The 24,747-nt window shown below is 49.0% G+C and overlaps 1 protein-coding gene across 1 annotated transcript in view; it reads left to right on the top strand.

Annotated features, from left to right (window-relative positions):
- Nucleotides 1–22,778, top strand: part of CDYL2 (chromodomain Y like 2) — a 152,239-nt gene extending 129,461 nt beyond the window's left edge. Inside the window, exons 4-7 of the mRNA XM_036084971.2 lie at nt 2,877–3,049; nt 9,108–9,318; nt 13,834–13,977; nt 16,667–22,778. Coding sequence (XP_035940864.1) covers nt 2,877–3,049; nt 9,108–9,318; nt 13,834–13,977; nt 16,667–16,825 — 687 coding nt within the window. The 3' untranslated portion in view covers nt 16,826–22,778. The remainder of the gene's footprint in view (nt 1–2,876; nt 3,050–9,107; nt 9,319–13,833; nt 13,978–16,666) is intronic.
- The last annotated feature ends 1,969 nt before the right edge of the window (nt 22,779–24,747 follow it).

The following is a 24,747-nucleotide window of genomic DNA, read 5'->3' on the forward strand; positions in this document are numbered from 1 at the left end:
TGCTGGCCAGAGACATCAGTCCCCCCTTTATGGCTACTCCGTGTGGGCTCCTCATGACATGGTCAGCTTCCCCAGACTGAGAGCTCCAAGGAGGAAGGAGAGCATAAGAGGACAGCCAAGACAAGCTGTGTCTTCTTGTATCCCAGTCTCCTCTTGAACGGGACATCCTGTCACTCTTGCTGTACCTTGTGGTTAGGCATGAGCCATTAGATCCGGTCTACACTCACGGGGAGGGGATTCCACAAGGGTATGACTCCCATGGAGGGGATCATCATTAAGCAGGAGGTAGGGTGAGGCAAGGACGCTCACATTCTACAAGGGGGCTTGTCACAAGGGTCATAGGGGGACACGTGGGGTGTTGGGAGAAGGATGAGTTTGCGTTTAGTCAGGGATATTTGGGAAAGGGTTCAGGAAGGTGGTCACAGGTGAGATGGGCCCTGGGTGGCTGATTTCAGCAAGTAAAGATGAAGTAGAGAGAGGGACTGTGGTCTACTCCCCCTTTCAACCTACTTCTAATGAATTTGGTTATCTGGTTCCAACCCATGGCAGATCAGAAGGTAGAAGTAGCAGGGGCGTGTGCTTTCTCTGGCGGATACTGACATCTGGAGTAAGTGACAGCTAGCAAGGGTCTAACAAGGGCAATAGATCTCAAGAACATATTTAGGGCTTCAAAATGCATAGCGGTCTTGGACCATTTGTTACAGAGGCATTCCCCAGGGGCCTCTGAGGGCACTGGTCGGTTACAGCCTAGGAAGTGACCATCGAGAGGTAGTTATGTGGGTGCAGCAGAGAAATTTAAGGAAGCAAGGGAGTAATCATTTTAGAATGTTTTACTTTAAACAAACCAGGTACGTTATACAATTTGGGGTCCTTCAAGGAGGTGGAACCTCAGCCATCAGTCCAAATTGGGTTATCGACACAAGAAAGGCAAAAGAAAGCTATACTAACTAGATATAACGTTCTTTAAATTAAAAAAATATATATATAGTTTGTACTTTTGTCACATGAATGAAACACAAATTTACTTTCCATTTAACTCATAAAGGAGGTGGCTGTTTTGTTTGATTTTGTCTTTACTAATTGACAAGTAAATGTGGCCTCAGAGAGAGAGGGAACTCTCTGAGTCATGTGCGGAATGTCAGCTCACGTCTTTACAGTGGGGTTTTCTTTTATTTGCCTCTCAGAGAAATAGAGTTCGTGGATTGTTCAGAGTGTGTCTATTTCTGGAGGCAGATGGATTAAAGGACCCACAAGATAGTGGCCTCTTTGCTTTTTTGATGTTCAAAATGAATCTGTGGCTCATACCCTGTTAGAATGGAAAGTGCCTCTCCCATCCTCACAGAGCACAGGCTGAGAGATTCTCCATTCAAACTGACATCCAGCCCTACTTTTTTCACCCATTTTTTTAAGTCATCCTACAATATGGAGTGGTAGAAAGAGAAGGGATTTGGGGGTGAGATTCGTATCATGGTTCTGTCTCCTGCTGCTGACCTCGGGCAGCTTCACGCCACTTCTCTGAGTCTCCCTTGATTTACCTGCAAGATTGGGATACCATTCCCTCCTAGATGGGATTTTCATTCAGAGTAAAATACGTGGAAATTACCTGTTGCAATCCCTGGCACCTCCAAGTGCTTAATAAATGGGTTCTTTAAAAAGTATAATTTTAAAAACATGGCTCCCATAATAGTTTCCCATTGTACCCTATGATTATGCCTATTGAAAAACTAATAACGATCCCTTAAAAGCCTATTCACTTATTGTCTCCCCAGTTGGACTCTCAGCTCCACCCAGGCAAGTGCATGCCTTGTTTTCTCTTACCATGCCTTTTTTGCACTTATTCACTTATTTTTCCATCCTTCTGTCACTTCAGTTGGACTGATTGAGCTTTCTTTATTTTAACTCCCTCCCCATTCATTGTAATCCATGTACTTTTAAGAAGTTATCCTTAAGTTCTGTACACATAGTGAAGCCTAAACATCACCCTCACCTCTCCACCATGCCCAGACCTAGAACCCCGGCATGTGGTTGTCATTCTTTCTCTCACTAATGCGCTATTACCACCTGGACCCCATTCTACCTTTGTGCAAACCCTCAGCCTCAGTTGGTCAATATCTGTCTGATGATTTTATAGTCATTCTTATATTGATTTATCAGCACATTCACCACGTTTCTTTGTTGGCTGTTATTCCTTGCATGTCCGTTTTTCTGAATATAGTTTTCTTCTTTCTGAAGTGCATCCTTTTTAAATTCTCTCAGCGAGGGTCTAAGAGTGGTAAACATTCTTTTGCTGAAAATGCCTCATTTTTACCCTTGCTTTTGGATGATAGTTTAGCTGGATACAGAATCTGTGTCTGATGGTTGTTTTCCGTGGCACTTTGAAAATTTTATGAGTTCTGATGCCAAAGCCCACTTCCCACGTGCTACCTACGAGCCAATCAAAAGTCTTAGTTGAATTAAGGATGAGCAAGAGTATAATTAAACCTAGCCTTCTAAAAAAGGCTAACATACCTCACCTGGGCTGTGCACAGGAATTTTTTTCCCACACCTTGAAAAGGGCTAATGCTGGAAGAAGATTTGCAGAGATTTACCAGGGATTACACGGCTCCAAGCCAGACTTCCGAGTCTGAGGCCAGTGACCCCACTGCCACCTTCTTAGCACTCTGCCTGCTTTGGGGATGCTGCAGGGGAGCTCTGGTTTTGGTGTTTCTTTGCTTAGTCTGGATGTGGCTTGAATTCGGGAGAGTCTTCCTGCACAGGAAGAGAAGATGTACTCACCTCTGCCCTCAAGGGTGAGGCCTATGGCGGGCTTGAGGTCTGAAAGCCACTGGCGTATAAGCAGACACTTAACATCCCCGCCAATCCATCTCTGCCTGCAGATTATGAAGGAGGTCCGGCGAGCACTGTGCAACGCGGCCACGGATGACAGCAAACTGCTGCTTCTCAGTGCAGTGGGCAGCGTGTTCTGCAGCGGCCTAGATTACTCCTACCTAATTGGCCGGTTGTCCAGTGACCGGAGAAAGGAGAGTACCCGGATTGCAGAAGCCATCAGGTGAGCTCTGCTCATGTTTGGACGCTTTGGGATGTGCCTCGTTCTTGTCACATGTAGCACATAAAAATACAGCCTGCTCAGTTAAATTTGAATTTCAAACAACATTTTTTTTTAATCATAAGTCTATCCCGTGCAATATTTGGGATATATTTACACTAAAAAAATTATTTGTTGTTTATCTGAAATTGGGATTTTAATTGGGCATCCTGTATTTTTCTGCCAAAATTAGGGGTGCCTTTGTTCTCTAGCTTACTTTTTTTTTGGATAAAAAGATAGTTTTATTTCTTTATATTAAGCCCAGCATCTGGTAATGTGCAGGTGTTATCCATGCTACTCCCACCCTCTGCCCGATGGTGAAATTGTCGATTTTCTGGGTGTTCCTGTGTCCCGAAGCTGACATGGCCCAGCACTGGGGAGAGGATGGAAGGGGTACCCCGGGCAGCTGTGCATTTGCAGACCCAGTGGGGTGAGGAGTGCTTCCCCCTCTCTTGTTGCCTTTGGAACAAAAGTTGGGATCCTGGGGCTGACATCCCAACTATCCCGACAATCGGTATCTTTTTCAGGACCCTGAAGGGTAGTTATTTCCCCATTACTTCTAGATTTATCAAAAGCAAGTAAGTGTTATCTCCAGCAAGGGCTGTCACTCAGCCTCCGCCCTGGGAAGGGCTCAGGCTTGCTGCTGCACCTTGCCCCAAGCTCCGACAAGAGTCACAGTGTGGTAATGCCACCTGGTCTCTGGGAAAGGAACACTTCTCCATGTGGGGTCTTGGAGCCTCAGGCCTCATGGGAGGGGTTTGCTGGGCCCTCCAATCTCACTGTGCCTGGCAGCATCACATGATGCTGATTGTCATGTGGCTATGAGAGCCTTCCCCAGGATGCGGTCTCCAAGAGATGACGTGGGGATGCTGTCACAGGTGGGGTTCCAAGTCCCCTCTTCAGGGTGAAGCATCCAGTGAAGTATGCTCCAAAACACATGCGTGCTTCCCGTTGCAGAATTCTTGCCCAAAGAGACACAAAAAGGCTGAATGCTGTTACTGGAAAGGGCATCTTGGTTGCACGCTGCTCCCAAGCTTCCTGGCTACAGACAGCCCTGGCTGCGTCCTCAGCAGTTTACTCTCTGCTCGGACTCAGCCATCCCTTTTAATAGCTGCCTCGTCACATGGCGAGGGGGGCAACAGGGTCCCCCCGTAAGCTTCCTTCATTTGTGGGACCATCAGAGATGGGGCGCCCATCTCTGGGGCCCGAGGAAAGCCTTGGCCATCGCCGTCATGTGGTTTACAAACTTCAGCGGAGGCATTACTGGATTTCCAGGAGTCCCAGATTTGAGGAGATGCTGACTGCATTAGCTAATGTCTTGAGAAACGCAGTCAGTGGGATTTAAGACATTTGCTATCTCATCAGGAAGGTGAGTTTCTCTTAGGCAGAGTAGAGGGTGTTGTAGCTGAGGGAATTCTTCCCAATGCTCAAAGGGAGTGGAAGTTCCTAATTTGTGAGCCTGCAGTGACACCGGGAGAGGGAATGGGGGATGCCTCCTAGACCAGCGGTTCACAGCCCGAACAGCACAGAGAATTCACAGGGAGCTTTTCTAAAACCCAGCTGCTTGACAACCCCAGAAGACACCGAATCAGGGAGTGTGGGGTGCGGCCAGCTCGTCTTTGGTTTTGAAAGGACCAAGGGTGGATGAGCAGCTTCACGAGGACGGATGGGGGTGTGTACAGTATGGCCCTCATAGCGAAGAGTGCCCACGGGGTCAGAAAACGAACCTTGCCCATCATCACCAAGTCCTAGGGGAGGCTCCAGCTCCACCAAATTTCGAGTGCTTCCCCCCGGCACCCACGCTCCAGAGTTTGGGACGCAAGGTGGCAGGGAAGCATTTCTCAGAGAATGTTCTGCAGATTTCCAGAGAAGTATCATGAGTGAAGGGCACTGTCCATAAATTACTTTGGGCTTGTTCTGCAAGTTCTGTCCCTGCTCCTGTGCATTTTCCAGGCATAGGAACATATTTGCAGTCTGAGAAGTCTCTTGTGAAAGAACTTTGTTCAAAGTCTAGCATGGCTGAAACATACTTTGGCCACAGAACCTTATAACCTACAGACAGCCCTTGCAGTTCTCTGGGGACGTGCATGCTCTTGGCTGGGCTGACCTCCAGGATCCGGGCACGCTGCACGGCCACAGCACCCCCAGCACTGCTCCTGCCCCAACCTCATCGTTTCCTAGAGAAAACACGCACACACGTGACCCAGTACGCCGTGTTCACTCTGCAGATGTTTGTTGAATGAACTAGCAGATGTGAGAAGAGCTCAGATGATTCATTCAGCACAGGCTTCTGTCCAGGACCCAAACAAAGCTGTCAGCCCCGTCCTGAAAGAGAGGCTGCCCTCACCTGAACTCCTCACAGGTGATGGCATGGTCTGCCGATGAAGATTAATCAGATAACCCGTGTGAAAAACTTGGATGGACTCAGCACATAGTTAGTCCTCAGGACAGGGGTAAGGAATTATTTTCATTGCTAGTACTGTTATATCTGGCCACAAGCTCTAGCTAAGCCTGCTCTGACCGTGGAGTGGGCTTCAAGAGCCCCCATTTGACAGCTCCAGGATGACCATCACCATGTGTATCTGGTGGTCAGAGGTCTCGTACTGGCTGACTTGGCTCTGAAACTTTGGCAGTGGGAGAGCTACACCCTGGCGCTCTGGTTAAAGGGAATAGGTAGCCAGGTCACACAGGAAAGGCCATTGGCCCCAGGTGGCATTTGTATGCAGGTCATTGCTTTGGAGAGTCCTCTGGGCCTGGAGGGTGGATCACCAACCACTGAGAATGGAGAGAGCAGCCCCCCCACCCCAGCAGGTGCACTGACTATCATACTATAAGCAGCCGTGGCCCAGGGCTCCTGTGGGCCAGGCACTGTCTCCTTCAATTCCCATATGGCCCTACGAGGACAAACCGTTGGCTTTCCCATTTGACGAGGAGGAAAATGGGATTCCAGAGAGTGAGTAACTTGTCCAAGATCTCACTACTAGTTAGGGACGACAGAGTGGAGACTTGACCCCAAAGTTCTTGCTCCTTCTGCCACATCGGAGCAGCCCAACACTCAGGCAGGCAGAGAGCACAGGGCTAGGCTGAGTGGAGGAAGCTGCAGGGACTGGAGTCAGCATGACTGATGGACTTTGATGCTGAAGAAGATGGCAAGCCATCTCCCCCGCACTGTCCCGCCGCCCAAGTCAGGATCAGATATCTGAGCGGCAGCATCTGTAATGCAATATCCTGTTTGCTGTCAGGCTTCTGTGTCCACTGGGCCCTTGTGATAGAGATCTTCTGCTTGAGAGGAAGAGGATGGGGAGAATGGTCTGTGCATTGCATTTTCATATCCAGGACATGAGCCTGCAAGGCAGCGTGGACCGAAATAGGATGGCGTGGGGGTGCAGGGGTAGAGCTGGGCACACCCGGTCCCTTTAGCCCTCCTCGGGATGTGTGATCCCTCTGCACAGGGCTCAGGTTGGAGACCGCAGAAGGAAGGCTCTGGGCTCTGGAATGGTATGGTCCCATAAGGTCATGAGGGTGGAGATGAATTCCTCAAAGGCTGCCGTGTGGAGGTTGGAGCAGAGTGGGAGTGTCAGAGAGGCCCTCATGAGGTCCACAGTGGGGAGGCGTCTTGATAGGAAGGACCCTCTTTACTGAAAGTATTCCACAATGGCTGGAGGATGGCGTATCCTCACAATGCTAGGGAGGGAATCCTGCACTGAGTGGAAGATTTGGCTTGATGGCTCCTGAATTCCTTTCCAACTTGGAGATTCAAGGTACTGGAATTGTATGAAGGGGTTTAGATGTGGAATGTTGGTCCCAAATCACTCAGACCCTGTGGTTCCAAGGATCCTGCCAAGAAACCCCACATACAGTGCAGGCTCCAAATTGCATTTGGTTAAAAAACACATGTTAAGGCCAGTGACTGAGGCCATGAAGTTAGGAAGTCAGACCAGGAAATGGGCCACTGGAAAACCAGGAATCAGAGGGCTGTGGTGTCAGAGTGCAGCAGTGTCCTTTTGGGGAGTCAGCATTGGCTGAGAGAGCTCTGCCTTCTACTCACAAACCACTGCACAGGAGTTAGGAGACGGGCTGCCTCGAGCCTGGGCAAGGATGTGTACTTACATGACAACACGCAGGTTGTGAGACACCCCCCACCCCAGGCTTCTCACAGTGGAATCCGATCCCAGCGTATCACTGTGATGCCCACATGTTTTGGTAAGGATTGCAGGGAAATGGTAGCAGCTGTGAAGGCATAAATCAGCCGGACGTTTGTATTAGTGAAGTACTAGCTGCTGTAATGAATAAACCCTGAATATGTGTAATGGCTCAGTTGTGATAGAAATTTACTTCTTATATTTGGGAACCTAAAACGGATGCTATTGATCAGCCTGTGGCTGCCCTCCAAGTGTGACTCAAGAACCCAGACTCCTTCTGTCTTGTGGCTCAGCACACAGGCCCTCCAAGACGGCCGTGCTCTTCAAGGTGAAAGCGAGAGGTGAGAGGTTTCTGTGCTCAGGCCTGGAAGTGGGCTTAGGTTTCCACTCACATTCCATCAGCCAGCGTTCGGTTACTTGGCCACAGCCACCTGTGAGAGAGGCGGGGAAATGTGCTCCAACAGCAGACTCAGGAAGAGGAGTGAAGGGAAAGCAGGTGTGGCAAGCGGCGAGTGCATCCCTGCCGCGCATCTGCAGTTTTCACTCTCGTTCTGGAAGACTCCTTTATCTATCCGGCAGTTACTGAGGGTGCACTCCAGTAGGTATGGGCACCAAGCCATGCACGAGGCAGACCTGTGGGTTTCTGCAAGGAGCTGAAGAGGGAGGAAAATCCAAAACCAAGTAAGCAAGCAAATAATTAGGATAATTGCAAATTGTGATACTGGTGTTTTCCGAGAACTCTCAGAAGGCCCTTGCAGCTCATGCATTGTGAGCAGGCTTGAGGGAGATAAGAGATGAGCCTGGGGGAGTAAGCAGAAGCAGACCAAGGTCATGGTCGTGACTATGGATTTTATTCTCGTGAGTTCTTGGTAGTTTCCAGTCTTCCACCTGAGAATAATGAAGGATGCAGGCTTTACTAGACATCTTGGATCTTTCCTCCATGTCCAGATGAGTATTAACATTTTATGGATCTTAGATAGCAGCTCTGGGAGAGGTGAAAAGCATTCTAGGGCAAAGAAAGTGGAGTTGGCTCTGCTTAATAGGTACAGATGCACTCTGAACTTTGGTCAGTGAGGAAGGGGAGGGGGATAAAATGTCTACTAATTGCAGAGCCATGAGCCCAGATGCCTCACGCCTCCAGGGGAGCTCAGTGTCCTTCCCCAGTTTTGGACGAAGCCACCATAATATATAGATCCTTGTCAGCATTCTAGAACCACCCTTGACGGGTCTGGCATCCCTTTGGGTGATTCAGAATCAAACAATCATAGGATTAAAAAAAAGGTTAAATATCACCTGTGCCCACCATCTGAAGCTTGAATTCCCTCTACAGCATCGCCCAAAGTGGTCATCCAGCCAAAACTGGAATACCTCGAGTAATGAGATGTTCATACCTCCCAATGCCAGCCATTCCACCTTCAGCCAGTGCTGTTAGAACATTCTTTGTCTCCTTGCATTCAAATATGCCTCCTTGTAATGCCCTCCTTTTGGTTCTCTTTCTGGTTCTAGACCTTGATGTTCAGGTTGTCTTTCTTAGGATATTTAAAATTTGTCAATATCCAGGGAGTGCTAACTGGGTGCAGTGCTGAGACAATGGGCATGACTCTGGACCCTCTGTGAAAAGTGGGACATGTGGTCACCCCACAAATCTCTTTCGGAAAGTGTGCCACCGACCACCGAGTGTGCCAGGCCTGTGGCTGCAGCTCAGTGGGCTCGGTGTTCAGGAGAATGAGATGCTTGCCTGGCACCCGGTTCCCTCTGACCACCTGAGGGTGCTTCACAGCACCAGGGAAACTTATTTCAGCCTTGGCAGGTTAAAGGGTATCGAATAGATCTCGGCAGGCCTGCCCACCTGTTAAAAAGGGTCTTCTCTTTTCTCCCAGGGACTTTGTGAAGGCCTTTATCCAGTTTAAGAAGCCTATCGTGGTTGCGATCAATGGGCCTGCCCTGGGCCTGGGTGCCTCCATCTTGCCACTCTGCGACATCGTGTGGGCCAGTGAGAAGGCCTGGTTTCAGACCCCCTATGCCACCATCCGCCTCACGCCCGCTGGCTGCTCCTCATACACCTTCCCCCAGATCCTGGGCGTCGCACTGGTAAGCCCCCTCGTTCCTCGGGCAGGGTCTCTCGCTGGGTTAAGTGGCTTTGCGTCCCAACAAGACCCCTTCTCTGTCCTGGATTTAGGATATGGCCCTTCAGATGAGTAAGGAGCCCAGGGGTGCACCCACCCTGTGGAACCTGTTGAGTATCTCTGCAGGGGAGCTGGGTTGAGGTCAGGCTGATCTCGGAGCCTTCAACCACTGGTGCCACATGCCAGTGGCAGGTGTGGCCAAGGGTCGAGAGGTCGACAGGGACATTCACTTATCAAAGGTGTACTTTGTTCACCTAAGTTAACTTAATTCAGTTAGTTCACTTCCTTAAGCACTTAATTAGTTAAAGCACATAATAGTTTAAGCTAACTAAACTAAGTTCAGTTTGCTTACCTAAGCACTTGGCCTACATTATCTCATTTATTCTTCACAACAACCTGGTAAGACCATGTATTAGAGGGGACTGTGTGCTGTAACAATCCTGCAATCCTAGGGTCCAAACAGCAAAGATTTCTTTCTCGTTCTTGCCGCAGTCCCGTGTTGATGTAGCTGTCCACACTGACTGGGGGCCCAGGCATCTTCCATCTGGTAGACCTACCTTTGCTTTCAGCTGGTGGACGTGAAGAGAGAGCCTGGAGGTTTTCCTGGGCCAGGCCTGCAAGGGGCTTCTTCACCTCCGCTCACATTTCACGGGCCAGGATTCGGTGGTGTGGCCACACCTACCTGCAGGGGAGGCTGGGAAATGTAGTCTTGCCATGTGTCCCAGAAGCAGGAAGGGATTTGATAATCACAGGCAGTCCCACCTGGAGAACCTGCGTTATGGTCTCCATCACACAGAGGGCAAGCTTAACTGGAGAAGGTAAGGAACTCGCCGGGCCACGTGTCAGCAAGCCGTCAGAGTGGTGTTGAGCGAGTGGTGGAGTCCACTGTAGGCTGCAGTCAATCCTGCACCAGCAGCCAGAGGGTAGTGTGGTCAGGGGCCACTTAGAAAGCACACACCAGGTGCTCTCAAGTTAGTGCTTGAGAGCCACTAACTCAGTACATCCTCCTACAACCCGGTAAGGGAGGACAGTTGTTATCTCCGCTTGACAGATTGGAGACTGAGGCTCAGAGAGGGTGAGTTGTCCAGGGTCACAAAGTGGGAGTGGCAGTCGTGGGATCGGAACACAGATTATTGGGTTTCAGAGTCTGTGCTCTTAACCAGCAGGTCATAAAGTAGGACCCACATCCAAGGAATGAGTCTGAAATTGGGGGTCTCTGAAAGACAGAACTGTCTGAAATCAATTTGCATCTCCTTGAAAGAGCTTGTCCCTCTAAGAAGGGGAGTAAGCAGATCTGGTGTGTCCTCCAGACCAGCTCTAGAAAGTCCCAGCACCCACATGTGTGGGTGTGGGCGTTCTAATATTGAAAAAGAAACCTGCCACATTCCATTGCAAGGGACACCTGTGACCTCCTGTTTGTTGAACCCAGTGGGCCCGTGGTCAGCTCTAACACTGTTTGCTCACTCTGCTGTAACAGATGCTCCTGGAAACACTTTCCTCCATCCTTGCCATTCCTGACTTCTCCTTGGCCCTCCAATAATTTATCTGTTCGTCTCTTACAAAGCCTTTGATGGGTCTTCTGGTTTGAGTTTGAGGTATTTGGCAAAGCTCAGAGTGTTTTAATGACCCAGCCCTTCTTGTTCCATTTCCTGTTTGGTCTCTGGCCTTGATGTTCACATCCCCCAACTCCAAAAGGTAACTCCCAGGTGACTGCGAAGGCCTGTGGGCTCAGCGTACTCACCACCTGCTTTCCTGACCCAGCGGACTGAGTTCAGTGTCTCTTCCACCCTTAGGATTCCTGAGATTCTCCCTCTCCGCACCCCGGGCTGAGGTCTGTGGGTGAAACTCTCAGGTGTCAGCTTCACTCAGGGCTTTGTGGGTCCTTACTAAAGTGTTGCTGGTACTGGGATTCTGCGCAGGGATGCCCGATCATTTAGACGCTCCCTGCTGTCTCTGAGATTTCCATTCTGAAAAATATGTCCCCTGGTTGCATTACACACTAGAACCACATGGGCATTCTGATGACCAAGGACTGAGCAGGTTGTCCCAGCAAGATTCTCTAAGCTTTCACTGATCACCTCCTACTTGCCGGCCACTTTACTGGGCACTTCCCACGGGATGGTCTCATTCACTCTTCTGAGCACCTGCAAAGGTAGGTCCTACTGCTCTCCATTTTACAGATAAACTGAGGCATGGAGAGTTGAGGTGAAATTCTGGCAGGTGTTGCTCCTTCTTTGAGCCCACAAACCTAAGTAAGCTTCCAGTAGGCACCAGGCATTGCCTTACCTGCTTAGAAGTACAAAGATGAGTAACAGGGGGGCTCCATCCCTGACAGTCCCATCTGTGGGCACGGATGCATGGCTGGTGTGGTGTTGCCCTGCTCTTTCGTTATCTCATTGGATCCTCCCGAGTGGTAACTTGTACCCACTTTAGAGATGAATAAACAGGCTCAGAGAGGTAAAGAGATTTACATAGGGTCCCAGAGCAAAGCAGAAGGCAGAGCAAGGGCCTCTGATCCTGCAGCCTGTGCCTTCCTCTGCCCTGGTCCTGAAACCTTGGCCTTCCCACCTGGGGAGGTGGGGAAATTACACCAGTGGCCCTACTGCTGGACTGCCATAAGGTTCAGGGGTGCTTAGAGAAAGCTCCTGGCAGGGGCACCTCCCAAGTGAGTCTGGAAGGATGGGAGCCCCCATTCTACCCCTTGAGTGTGGGCTTGTCCCTCTTTGATGGTAGCATGAAACAGGAAGAAAATACGAGATCGGTGGAGACCACCAGCAGCCCCATACCCACCAGCACCACCTTGTCTATGCAGCTGGGCCAGCGGGTGGGATCGGGGGGGCCATTCGGCTTCAGGGACTTGGCGTTGGGGCTGCTTGAGGCCACTCACAGTCTCACCAATGGCAGAAAAATGAGGCAGGCAGGGAGCCCAGGAAGCAAACACTTCCCCTTTTGATCTCGGCCACCGTGCTCTGCCCAAAGTCAGTGCCACTCCCGTTCCTCCCTGTCCTTTGTGGTTGCAAAAATGTGAACATTGTACAGTCTTATCTCTTTCTGTCTCTTTTATTTCAATCATTTCTGAAACTCCAAGAATGTTGCTGACTGAGACGTGTTCTTGCCGACCGTGTCCTGTTTGGCTGCTTCTGTAGCGTTCCTCCCTTTCATTTCTCCTTCCCGAGACAGAGGTGTTTCTAAATAAGTATAATGACAGAGATTTGTCTCCAAACCTCTAACCAAATGCATGCTGTAGGCTCCTTACCAACCTGATAAATTTCTCTACTCTGGCATGAAAGATTGTCCTTTGGGTCTTCATGACCCATCAGTGACAACGAGAACAAAGGGGAAAACACACGCAGAGATCCAGCAGCCGAGAGAGCCTGGCGTTTCCACATTGATCCAAGAGCGGCTCAGCATATAGGGGCAGGCAGATGGATGGCAGGTCAGGGAAGGGATTGTCTGCTGCGTGAAGGAGGTGGGGGTTTATCCTGAAGGAGATAGGGACCCCATCACATGGTGATGACCATTACACCCTAATTATCAGCTGGAGAGTCACTTGGTAAGTTTTAGTGGTGACTGCGTTGTGCTGTCTGTGCCTAGGACTTTATCCATCAGCCTCCTCCCAGAACACGTATAACAGCTGTGAACTACAAAGCAAAAGGAAATTCTTTGGGGAGTAGGGGATGGAGGAAACCGCAGAAGGCGGGGAGGGAGATGGTCAGGTGGGGAGGGTGCTTTCTACCCTTTCCAACTGGGCAGAGGTATGCACAGCCCTGGGTCACCAGGAGAGATGTGTGCCTCTGCGTTGGTATGATGGTATTATTTAGGACCTTTCTGGCTGCCAGTGATGGAGACACTTTTAACTGGCTTAAAACGGGAAGAAAAGAATGCAGTGATTGCCATAACTTGCATATGCATAAGTGGAGCCTTCTTTGGGGTTGCTGGGATCCAGGAATCCCAGCTCAGTCAGGACTCTTATTCTCCAGCCCTCCTTTCTTTGTGGTCTCACCTCTCCAAAGAGTGGGGACACAGCAGTGGGTGGCCATGGGCTCCTTGACTTTCGCATGCAACCCCATCGCCTCTAGCTGGGAAGCCTCGCGGAGAGCTTTATTACACAGGGCACATATCTGTTCCTCTGTGGACCAGTCGTCATGGCTGGGATGTCAGCACTGAAATGTACCCAGCCTGGGGTGCTTGCTCACTCCTGTGGGCCTGCTGCCAGATGTGGGGAGGGGTGTGGGGCAGACAAACCCACAGTCGGTACGTGGCTTCCTTTGGGAATTGGAGGAAAGCTGTGGACTCTCTGCTCAGAAAGATGCACACAGACACAGATGTTTGCGGGTAGTTCCCAAAGCTTATCTGACCCCCCAGTTGATAGCCATGCCTTAGAGTACCAGGACAGTGGTACTCGTCAAGCCCAGGCCTTGCTAACAGACGTGGGAGGCACTCTGGGCCCTCAGGCTTCCCCTGCCTTTGCTTTTTTCAGGCCAACGAGATGCTGTTCTGTGGGCGGAAGCTCACCGCCCAGGAGGCATGCAGCAGGGGACTTGTGTCCCAGGTCTTCTGGCCAACCACCTTCAGCCAGGAGGTCATGCTGCGGGTCAAGGAGATGGCCTCCTGCAGCGCAGTGGTGAGTTCCTGTGTCTTTGTGTGCTTGTCCGTGCAACAGACCCATTTTACAGATGAGGGTCATGAGGCTGAGAGGGACTAACTGACTTGCCAAAGGTCATGCAGGGTGTGTGTGTAAAGCCGTCAGTGCCTCCTCTCGGGGTCGAGAGCTTACATCCGGAGACAGACAGCCGGTATTCTTAGAGATTCTCCATCATGTCCAGCCTGAAAACCTCACAGAAGAGAATTATACCCTGGGGTAGAGCGCGTTGCCTTAAAAGAAAGTCCTAGACACACACGGGAGCACAAAACATCTGTAGTTTTCAAAGAATACGAAAAACAAAGGCACATAAGGACAAAGGGTGTTAAACCGTCCTGGAGATGAGAGAAGCCAGCGCACGCCGTCCTCATATTTCATTTCTTCCACCCACCGAGTGCATGGCACGTTTAACCATCGCCGTTTGACTCTGAGGACACATCGGAAAATAGATAAATAAATAACACCTCTGCAGAGGCGCCGGATTTTAATTAAATGTCGATTTTATCTCATAAAAGTCACTCTGAGCACAGTATGGAAATACCCTGTTGAAAGGTGGAGTAAAGACTGCTCCTGGAGCCACGGGGCCAGTCTAGGAAATGAGAAAGGTGATTTGGCAGAATAAGGTCGGGGTGGGGGGCGCTTCTGTCTGTGCTTCGGAGTCAGGGAGGTGCTGGGCTGGAATTTTGGGGTCAGACCCGTGAGTGTCCCTTCCTTCTCTCCGTCTGCACTGACCCCCCGCCCCCAACGTCCCGGCCACCATGCCTCTCCCCCTCCCCCCTGCCCCAGCCGCCGAGCCTCTCCCAATTTGCCTCATCAGCCTTGACTGGGCACCTACTGTGTGTAAGCTCCGCTCCCAGGAAACCTGACAGTGCCAGTGATGGTGAGGGAGAGGTCCGCATCATTGGTGAACGCGTATTATGGGCCATGCCCTCTGCTAATCTCTTTATGCGGATTGTCTTTTAATCTTCCTGATAACTGCTGTGACCCACTCGTCCCACTTTGCTTGGGACTTTCCTGGTTTTAGCACTGGAAATCCCATGTCTCAGGAATCCCCGTGTCCTGGGCACACAGGGATGGTTGATGAGCCTAGGATCAGCTGCACGGAGAAGCACGTAGACATTCTAAGCAGAGGAAGCTGTTTGAGTGAGGGCACACGAGTGCGAAAACCCCCATGGAGTTCAGGCAGCGGCTTATGGTGGTGGAAGCAGGTTCACGGGGTGAGTGAGGGACAATAAAGTTGAGAAGGAAGGTGGGAGAAAGGCCTCAAAGTTCCATGAAGGAGTCTGGTCATGGGCAGTAGAGGTACAGAGGCGAGCGAGCTGTTGAAGAAATACTGCAAAGAAATCTCTCCTCTCCAGTTGTGAATTCAGGAGCTTTGGGGGTGAGTTGCTCGAGAAAGGACTCTGCTCTGGGACCTGGGAGCTGGGGTTCTTCAGGGGGGCTCTTGTGAGGCGGGAGGCGGCCTTGGTCTGCCGGCCCCTTCTCACTCCCCTTAGCCTCCAGCCCGGGCCGAGTAGGAAGATCCCAGCTTCCTTCCAGCCTGCTTGAGCAAGGGAGCCCTTGTCCTGCTTTTTCTCTTTGAAAGTACTTTGGGAAAGTGTGAAGCGAAGCCTTGACGTCAGCAGAGGAGGGCGGAGGCCGGTGGAAGGACGAAGGATGCTCGGGTGCCTCAGTCCCCCGCGGTGTCTGTGCTTGGCCCACCCCGGTCAGCCGGGCGTCTGCAGGCCGCATGCGCTGGGCAGCTTGGGCGCCTTTACTCCGCTGGGCTCAGGTCCTCTGTCATAATGTGGAGATAAAATCACTACCTCTTTCTGGAGTTAGCATGAGGACGAAATGAAAGAAAGCAGGGAAAGTACTTCTCATATCTACTTCTAATAGCGTTGCTATTATGACTGTGAGCAGTACAATTGCTGTCACTCATGACCGTGATGATTTTCCCTGTTACCGCCATTATCGCTACCGTAGTCCTAATATCGCTGTCATTGTTGCGTTGCTGCCGTAACCCTGTGGCATCAGCACGGCCACGACTGTCCTCACTATGGCATTACTAACACTCCCACTGTTGCTGCTGTAATACTCTAGGGTTATTACTGTTGTCCTCGCTGTTACTAGGCATCCCTACAGTTACCGCAGCTGGTATTACTCATTACTACAACGATCGCTAGTTCTCTTGCCGCTGCTCTTCCTACTAAGCCTAAACAAGAGACACTCCTGCTGGGGTGAGCCCGCTGCATACTCTGACAGCCCTCAGCTCGTTCTCTTACTCTCTGATGCCAGCCGTCCTTACGGTAGGCGTTGTTGTCACGTGGGCGCAGATAATCAGAGCGAAGCATGCGAGGTGAGAGCAGTGTTTCCCAAACTTTTTCATGACACCCATAGAAAATGATACTGAGCTTATGTCACCCTTGGGTCAAGGACAAAGCTCTCGCGGTCGGGGGTCACACAGGCCCCACTGCGCCATCCCAGGGACCGAGGGCTCAACACCTTGGCGCGCCTGGAGCCCATTCCTGGCATTGCTGGGGACACGGGGCCTGGGAAGTTCTGGACGACAGCAGGCAGTCTCCTCTGGCTTTGGACATCGGAAGGTTAACTGGTGCCTCCTAGGCCAAGTACGTTCTTCTGGAGCAGAGTCCCTGGGGCCGGCTAACAAGGCTTATGCGTTTCCCTTCAGGTGTTGGAAGAGTCGAAATGCCTCGTTCGGAGCTTCCTGAAGTCCGTGCTTGAAGATGTGAATGAGAAAGAATGCCTCATGCTCAAGCAGCTCTGGAGCTCCTCCAAGGGCCTGGATTCCCTGTTCAGCTACCTGCAGGACAAAATTTATGAAGTCTGAAGAGCCCCAGTCCACCTGCCCCAGCGCTCGAGGGCACCTGACTTCCAGCTTTGCCCTGTGCTTCAGAAATCCGAGCACGGTGTGCGCCGGCTAAGGCGTTTGTCAAGGTGTCTCTCTTGTGTCCATTTTCTCCTGTCCTTTGGTTGCTCCGCATTGGTTTGATTTTGTATAACAGATGGGAAACGCAGCATACTCGGCTTCCCCCGGGTCCCCCCACCCCCACCCCCGTCACTCCACTGGCCAGAGAGCTATCGAGGGCTATATCTTCCCAGGCCTCTGCCAGGTACTGTTGGGCCTCTCCCCACTCGCTGAAATGCACCATCCTGGTCCAGGAAGGGGAAGGCCAGTTTTCCCCATCCTTCTGACTCAGGCTGTGTCTACACAGTGCCTCTGCTTTGGAGATGTGGCTGTATGGCTCTCTCCGGTTAAGTGCAGATCTGGTGACAGGGGACAATCAATCTTAGGGAATTTCCAGACCGCTGAGCAAAACAGTTGTGTAGAGCCAGCCTCAGTCTTCTCTCTGATGCAAATCTGTGTGACTTTTAGGGCTTGGTCTTAAAACCCAATTGAGTGATTTGCAAACCCAGATATTGTACGTTTAGGAATGTTTTGTTAAATATATATTTTTAAAACAATGTAAGTGAAAATTCTGATAATTTATGTGTATTATATGTAAAGCTAGTTTTACAAAAACATGAACTACTAGGAGATTTTTTTCTTTCATCAAACTTATTTAATTTATTTATTTTTGTTTATATATTATGATATCTGTCGTTGACACAGATATTATTTTCATACTGCCCTGGACCAAATCCCGTACAAGGTTCATGCTGTTTGGTGCATTCTAGCAATGAACCACGCAGAAATAAAATTCGGAGAGATGTAAATGGAAGGATCCCCGTGGATAAAAGGAATAGTTCTGCACCAGATCCTCTTCATGTAAAACGGTTCTCAGCTGTAATAATTGAGTACCTGCTCTTAGGAGAAATTATGGGAGAGTTTTCTCTTCACTCTGCTGCCTTGAAGGAGATAAAGGGGCCTCCAGCCTGAATGGTACTGAGACATACCCACTCCCTAATTCGTGATGTCAGGAAGAGCTAATAGGCCCTGCCTAGGGATTGCATATTGTCTAGAGTGAGCCCTTTGTCTTTGGGGCAAATGACTGAACTTGGATTTCAGAGTCCATTTCTTCCATGTGGACAGCGTTGTCTGGTTTTGGCCTTCCAGGGGAGGTGGGCGAAGAGCTCCCACTCTGTTGAGCCGTCAGTTGGTCTGAATCATTTCGTGTCTAGAAGCGCAGACGATCTTGTTGCTAGTTGTTTACTTACATCAGGGCGAAATAACCAGGGATGAGGCCTCCCGTGCCAGGGTCCCTGGGCTGCCTGCCCACATCTGCATTTAGACCATCACCCCAAAGTCCATGGATCAGCTGAAGAGAAGGGGCGGGACTTGGTTTGGGTTTGGGTTGATGAAGAGAAAGGTAGACCTCGGGTTTGGAGCAGCAAAATGACAGGAGCATGTTCTGCATGAGGTGTCACCCTTCTGTGGGTCAGTTAGATTATCGGAGTGGTGGGATTGTTCCATGTCCATCACAGCCCATGAGTATTCTCAGAGACCTCCTTGCCTCCCTCCTCTTCTCTTTCCCTCTGTGGTCGCCAGCCTGTCTTGGCCCTTGTTGGAGACAGTGAGTGGAGCAGGGAGTGCTGGGAGCATGGTGGGAGGAGGGGAGGCCGGCTGAGAACAGGGAGGCTGTTGCCACAGTTTTCTGTCTGCCTTGTGTTTTAAGAGTGGGTTGAGTGTCTACACTAAGGCTCGAGACATGGTCCTGTAGACAGTGAATGTGAAGTTCATCTGGATGCGATCCCCAAGATGGCCTTGGTTCTCTCTATAGAAAGCCCCTCTCCTTACTATCCTTCCCCGTTGGAAGGATCTCTGATGATAGGGTAAGAATGTGTAACTGTTACTAGGGTAGAATTTCTGCTGTTAATTTGTAGGTTCTGGGTATAAGAGGAGGTGTTTTGAAAGACGGTCTGTGTTTGGTTGTTTCTACACAGTCAATTCAAGGAGGATGTTCCACAAATTGGGCCAAAGTAGGTTAAATCTGCTTGCTGCAGGGTAGACTGCATCGCTGAATTCTCCACTTTCTGGATAGTTGTTTTGATAATATGGAGATGAAATCCAGGTAACTTTTAGCAAACTGACCTGGGATGGAAAATGCCAGATCTGTGCATGTGTCTGGGTTTACCCTAAGAGCTTTCTCAAGACAGGGGGCTCAGGTTTTCACTTTTTATCTTTGGTCACAGCGCCTTCTCTCCATCCATAGGATCGCTTCTCCCCTCTCTTCACCCTGCTTTGCCTCCACCCCCACCCTCTGTCCCTTCCCAGAGCCTGGGCAGGTCTTTGAGGAGCTGCCTGGTCTTGGCAACCCAAGCCCAGAATTCACCTTGGGGTTGGAAGAACCACCGTGGGTGGCAAGTGAGGGTACTTCTTCAGTCGAGGAACCTTGTAGGTAACCCACTCTTTGCCGTCCCGCAAGCCCCACGTTAGACTTCCCCTCCCTGCTCCGCTCCAGCCCCAGGTGATTAGCACCCAGCGTCCTGTAATGGGACCACTGGAGTTAGCAGCCCCATTCCAAGAGGACTCTGCAAACTTTGCCAAGGTGGTCAGAGCTGCTCATCATTTGGAAAACACACACGAACGCTGATGTACCCACGTGTCCCTTCCTGCTTTTAAATAATGTCTGTGGGCAAAAACCATCAAGAATTACCCTCTAAGAATGGAATTAGCTAGCTCTGAGAAGGTAGTAGAGAATTGATTTAAAATGTTACACTTGTTTGGTATAGATTAAACTAGGAAATGTTCTCTCTGAAGCATGATAATATGTTTCTTCCGTATGAAGTTTAGTATAAGGATGGAAAAATAATGATCAAAATGGACTCTGATCAATGCAACTGTAGCTCCAAATATCCACATTTTAAAAAAAGCCTTGACTGAATGCTGAATTGCATTTCCCATTAATTGTTCGTTTAAAAGATTTTGTAAACTTTTTTTAATTTGAAATTGAGTCACATTCATGCAATTTTCCAATCTAGTTTCTGTGGAAATTTTTTTAAGAGAAACAAATAGAAACATCTTCAAATCTTCCTAAGTGAATATTTAAAATGCAGAGTTGCTTCTCTTCTGTTTCTGTATTCAGACACTTAGATCTGTTGTACATATTAGTTTAGACACTCTCACTAATATACACAGTATTTAAGACTCTAAATGAGATTTCATAAGTATTTTATTTTATTCTCTGTAAATGGTTTTGTATAATCTTTAAAAATCTACACTTTGCCTTTGTAGATATTTAAGGGAAACCATTTGGGGGTTGTCTTGCATGTATATTTTTGTTGTAGATAAGTGTTGCTCAGTTATTTCTGCAAATTTTGGTTGAAATGCTTACAGACTTTAATACAGTATATATTTTCAGAATATAAACTTTTATATTTCTGTGGTAAGTTAGGATATGCGTTTTAGGCAATCTTTTCCATTAACATTACTTGTTCTTTCAAAAAATAGCATACTGGTTTGGTGCCAATGGTTTTATTTTTTTTCATTAGAATCTACTGCTCTTATATTGTTGGAGAGCAGGTTAATTTTCTTTTTCTCAGAGTAATTGAGTTTGAAGTATAATTTGAAAATGTACTGAATTTGTGGATAAGCCTTACCATTAGGATCAGTAAATTTTGCAACCTTTGCAACTACATGTGTAGTTTAGGACCTCCCCGTAAAGTCTCACTGTGCGGCAGTTGATGGAGTCTGTGAACAGAGCCTTAAGCTTGTTGCAAAAAAAAAAAAAAAAAAAAAAAAAAAGGGTAATACGGGTTGTTGTTTCTTCCAAGCAACGTAAGCCATTGTTGATGGACTCAACGCAGTCCGTAAGTCATGGCTAATGTGAAGAGTTTGGTTGAGCTGATGGCAGCAGGAGCCAGACAGGCAGCTTGGTGATTGCCTTTGGCCATACGAATGGACCAAGGATAGGTTTTATGGAGCCTCCTTCGCACTATTCACATGGTTTAGACATGGTCACAGGGAGGGCTGCTGGTCCATCATTTGTTCTGAACAAATGGCATTTCCTACTCCTGACCTTGGCGGTTGACCCCAGGTCCCTCGTGGATGACCTGGCACCATCCAGCCCGGCTGAGGTCAGCACTCCTTGAGAGGTGTTAACAAAGTTTACATGTGAGTCTTACTGTGTAGACAATCTGAAGTCAATTTCAGTTACGTAATCAGCATTCCCATGTGTCCTGAGTGTCTTATTAATGAACTATGTGTGTGAAGCCATACTTAAAACTGAGTTTAGCAGGGCAAAGGCAAACTAGATTAAGAGCATCACATCAGCTGAGGCCAGTCACCCAGGGCTGTTTTAGTGGAGTCTAAGTCATGGAGCTCATTGGTGGTGCATCCACTGTGTCTGGGATCTAATAAAACCATCTAGAGTTTGGACTTAAATTTTTTCTAAAGATTACGATTCCTTTCAGTTGGCCACACTTCCCTAGCTACCAACTGATTCTCCTTACTAAGGCTTTAAAGATGACTGGAGACCAGGGCTCTCGTATGGCTAAACGTCAGGTTATTGAGTGCATCTCTAGTAAGCATTCATAAAGTCTATCATCGAGATGGAGATTTGCTTCCCGTGTTTGCAGTGTGTGCGCAGTCCAAAGAACAGATGTCGGATCTGAAGCCTCAGCTGGTGTCTATCCGGGTTGACCATGCCTCATTGGCCCAGCACCTGACCTGATGCTGGAGCTCGCTCATTCAGGGGACTCCGGGAGGTTTGGAGGGTGGAGAGTGTTCCATCTGGTATTAAACTTGTCCCTGTGCCATTAGTCCCAGCTGGAAGTCATTTGCTGGTGTCCACATTGACAGGATTGTGAAAATACTGCCTTTCATAAAACTAAGGACCAAAGAATTCCATTAATCCAACAAAGCACGTGTTTCATAGACTGTGGGCACATCCAGACAGAGGTGTGCACGCTTTATGGCACAGAGAAGCTGCTCGCTTCCACCGACCTGGCTGGCCATGCAGAGGGATTTGTTATCACCTTGAGAAGGCTCTGAAAGATGAGTTTCTCAGATTGAAACTCGCTATCTCAGGTGGGTGTTTCTGCTGTGCAGTCCCAGCCCTTATCCATATCATAAAAGGTGGAGGTCTGGCATTCTTCCAGATGATCTCACCAGTGTAGACTGTTCCATCTGAGTAGGAACTTCCAGCGTGAGTTTTTAAAAATGTGTCTACACTGAGCAGCATCTTGCAGTTGCTAAATTTCCACCTCCTTTTGTTCTTCATTGACCCATTCCAATTCCTGTTTGGCATGAGAAGAATTTCCCTCAATTCTCACACCAAGGGATGCTCCATTTTTCATTCATGATGAAGTCACCCATCCATTAACTGGTTGAGAAATGATTGATGCTGAAGAAGTGGCATTCTAGTGGTAAGGCTTATTACCAAACTTCTGATAATGAAGCAGGCTACCAAAAACTTATCCAGCCCACCCTAGGAGTGTGTGGATTTGATCGTGGGTGTCACACACACACACCAAAATCCAAGGAGACCTTTGCAAATTAGGCTACTTGTTTTATTTTGCCAGGTTATCATGGGAGAGTCTTTAACTAGTTCTGAATATTTGTAAGTATGAGTACTTCATAGAATTATAAAAGCAGGTACAGCTGACCCTTTCTCACTGCGTTGTAAATATTTCCTGAGACTGGGTGCAGTACTGAGGGATAATAATCTTCTGACTTATCAAATGCTGACTGTCTAGAGCAAATTGTACACTCTCTTTGTGAATGGTCCTGTAACGTGTATGAACACATTTCTGGGTGCCTTAGAAGTTGTATTTTTCATGTGTGCTAATATGCAGTATTTATACATTGTGAGAAGCTGCTTTGAATAAAAAGGTTGAAACTTTGTCTGCATTTGCTTGTGTACATGAAACTCACAAACCTGTGGTTTCTGAATAGAGAAGCTTCTGGGCCCCCAGGGGGTTGAAACACCTGATGCCTCTAGGTGGTGTCTGGGTTCCTGACTTGAGGCTTCAGTGATTCAGGCCGGTAGCCACTGGGCAACAACAGCATGACCCCAGAGGACTGTAGGATGGGGGGGCCCAGGGATTATTTTTCAGGGGGGTTGATATAAGCATTCGTCCCTTCCCTGGTACAGGTGGAAGGTTATTTGCACAGGGCTCACTCCTCACCAAAGATAAACCCCCATAGAGCTTGACCTTGCATGACCCCAGCTGCCATACGTGGCTTACCACAATATTTGTCACTGTGGAATTGTGTAAAATCCTTTCACACACACGATCTTGTTGCTTCGATCATCACAACATGGCTCTTAGGAGAGGGACGCTGAGGGGGTGACCCCTGGCCTCCAAGGCCTGGCTCTAGCAACATCGCAGGGAAGGAGCTTTTTTGGAGTTCGTGGCAACAGAATCCTGGGAAAGGGACTTGCACAAGGTCAACGTCTAACTGTCCATCCAGCAGCAGGATTGAGCCTCCTGCTTTGTCGCAGGACCTGCACGGGTGCTAAAAGGCGGACCTTACTCAGTCCCTGTCGCAAAGGGGCTCAGGGTCTAGGAATGTGGGAAAGGTGGGTAATCCTGCCATGCTTCTCAAACTGTCCACAATGCAGTACTGGAAAGAACACCTTCCTGCCCAATTATGAACACCCTCAGAGTGGAGAAGGGGGTGCACTAGTGATTGCTCATTGTCCCTCGGGTCACCTTTCAGTCCCGGGGGGCCAGCCAGCCTCGGCTGGAGCCCAGGATCTTCCCTCTGCTGGCCTTCCCGCTCTTTTTCTTTCTGTTGTTTCTGGTGTCATCATTGTCCCCATTGTTGCTTTGTGAGCCTCTTTGGCCTTTCTACAAGGTCCTGATTCCATCCTAAGTGGTCAAGGTCACACCTGAAAAGTCCTTTACTTCTAACTGCCTCTGATCCTTCCAGTAGCCTAGAAGGCCTTTCGGATACTCCAAATGTGACGTCTATAAGCCAAACCTTGTTCCTTTGACTGCCTCTCGCAGGCTAACTTTGATGGGACATTCTGCTCAAGAGCCTCTTCACCAACAATGAGAGGAAATAAACACAGATGGGGTTGGGACTTGCATCTGGTCCAACATCAAGAGCAACAATTAAATGATTCACCAGTGTAGTGAATAAGCAGGAGCAGAGTGTAATCCCAAAAGGAACTTTATTTTTTTTCTCACTGTCCCTTTAAGTCTGGTTAATGGGATAGTCCTAATCCGAGATGAAAACACAAGTAGGCTGCAGGAACTTTCTGGTAAATGTTCCTTAAAGTCACAAACACAGGGGTGCCTGGGTGGCTCAGTTGGTTAAGCGTCTGCCTTCGGCTCAGGTCATGATCCTGGGGATCAAGCCCCGCATCAGGCTCCCTGCTCAGCGGGAAGCCTGCTTCTCCTTCTCCCGCTCCCCCTGCTTTTGTGCCCTCTCTCTGTGTCTCTCTCTGTCAAATAAATAAATAAAATCTTAAAAAAAATAAAGTCACAAACACAGTCTCAACTCAATAATTATGGGGGTGGGGGATGGGCAAAATAGGGGAGGGAGATTAAGAGGCAAAAACTTACAGTTATAAAATAAATAAATTGGGGCGCCTGGGTGGCTCTGTTGGTTAAGCGTCCGACTCTTGACTTTGGCTCAAATCATGATTTCAGGGTCATGAGTTCGAGCCCTACAGCGGGCTCCATGCTGGGTGTGGAACCTGCTTAGGATTCTTTATCTCCCTCTCCATCTGCCTCTCCCCCCATGCTCATGCGCGTTCTCTCTCTAAAAAAATTTAAAAAAAAATCACGGATGAAAAGTACAGCACAGGGCATGTAGTCAATGGTATTGTAATAACTGTGCGGTGGCAGATGATAACTAGA

This window comes from Halichoerus grypus, chromosome 15 (assembly GCF_964656455.1).
Source record: "Halichoerus grypus chromosome 15, mHalGry1.hap1.1, whole genome shotgun sequence".
In the NCBI taxonomy this organism is placed as follows: Eukaryota; Metazoa; Chordata; class Mammalia; order Carnivora; family Phocidae; genus Halichoerus; species Halichoerus grypus.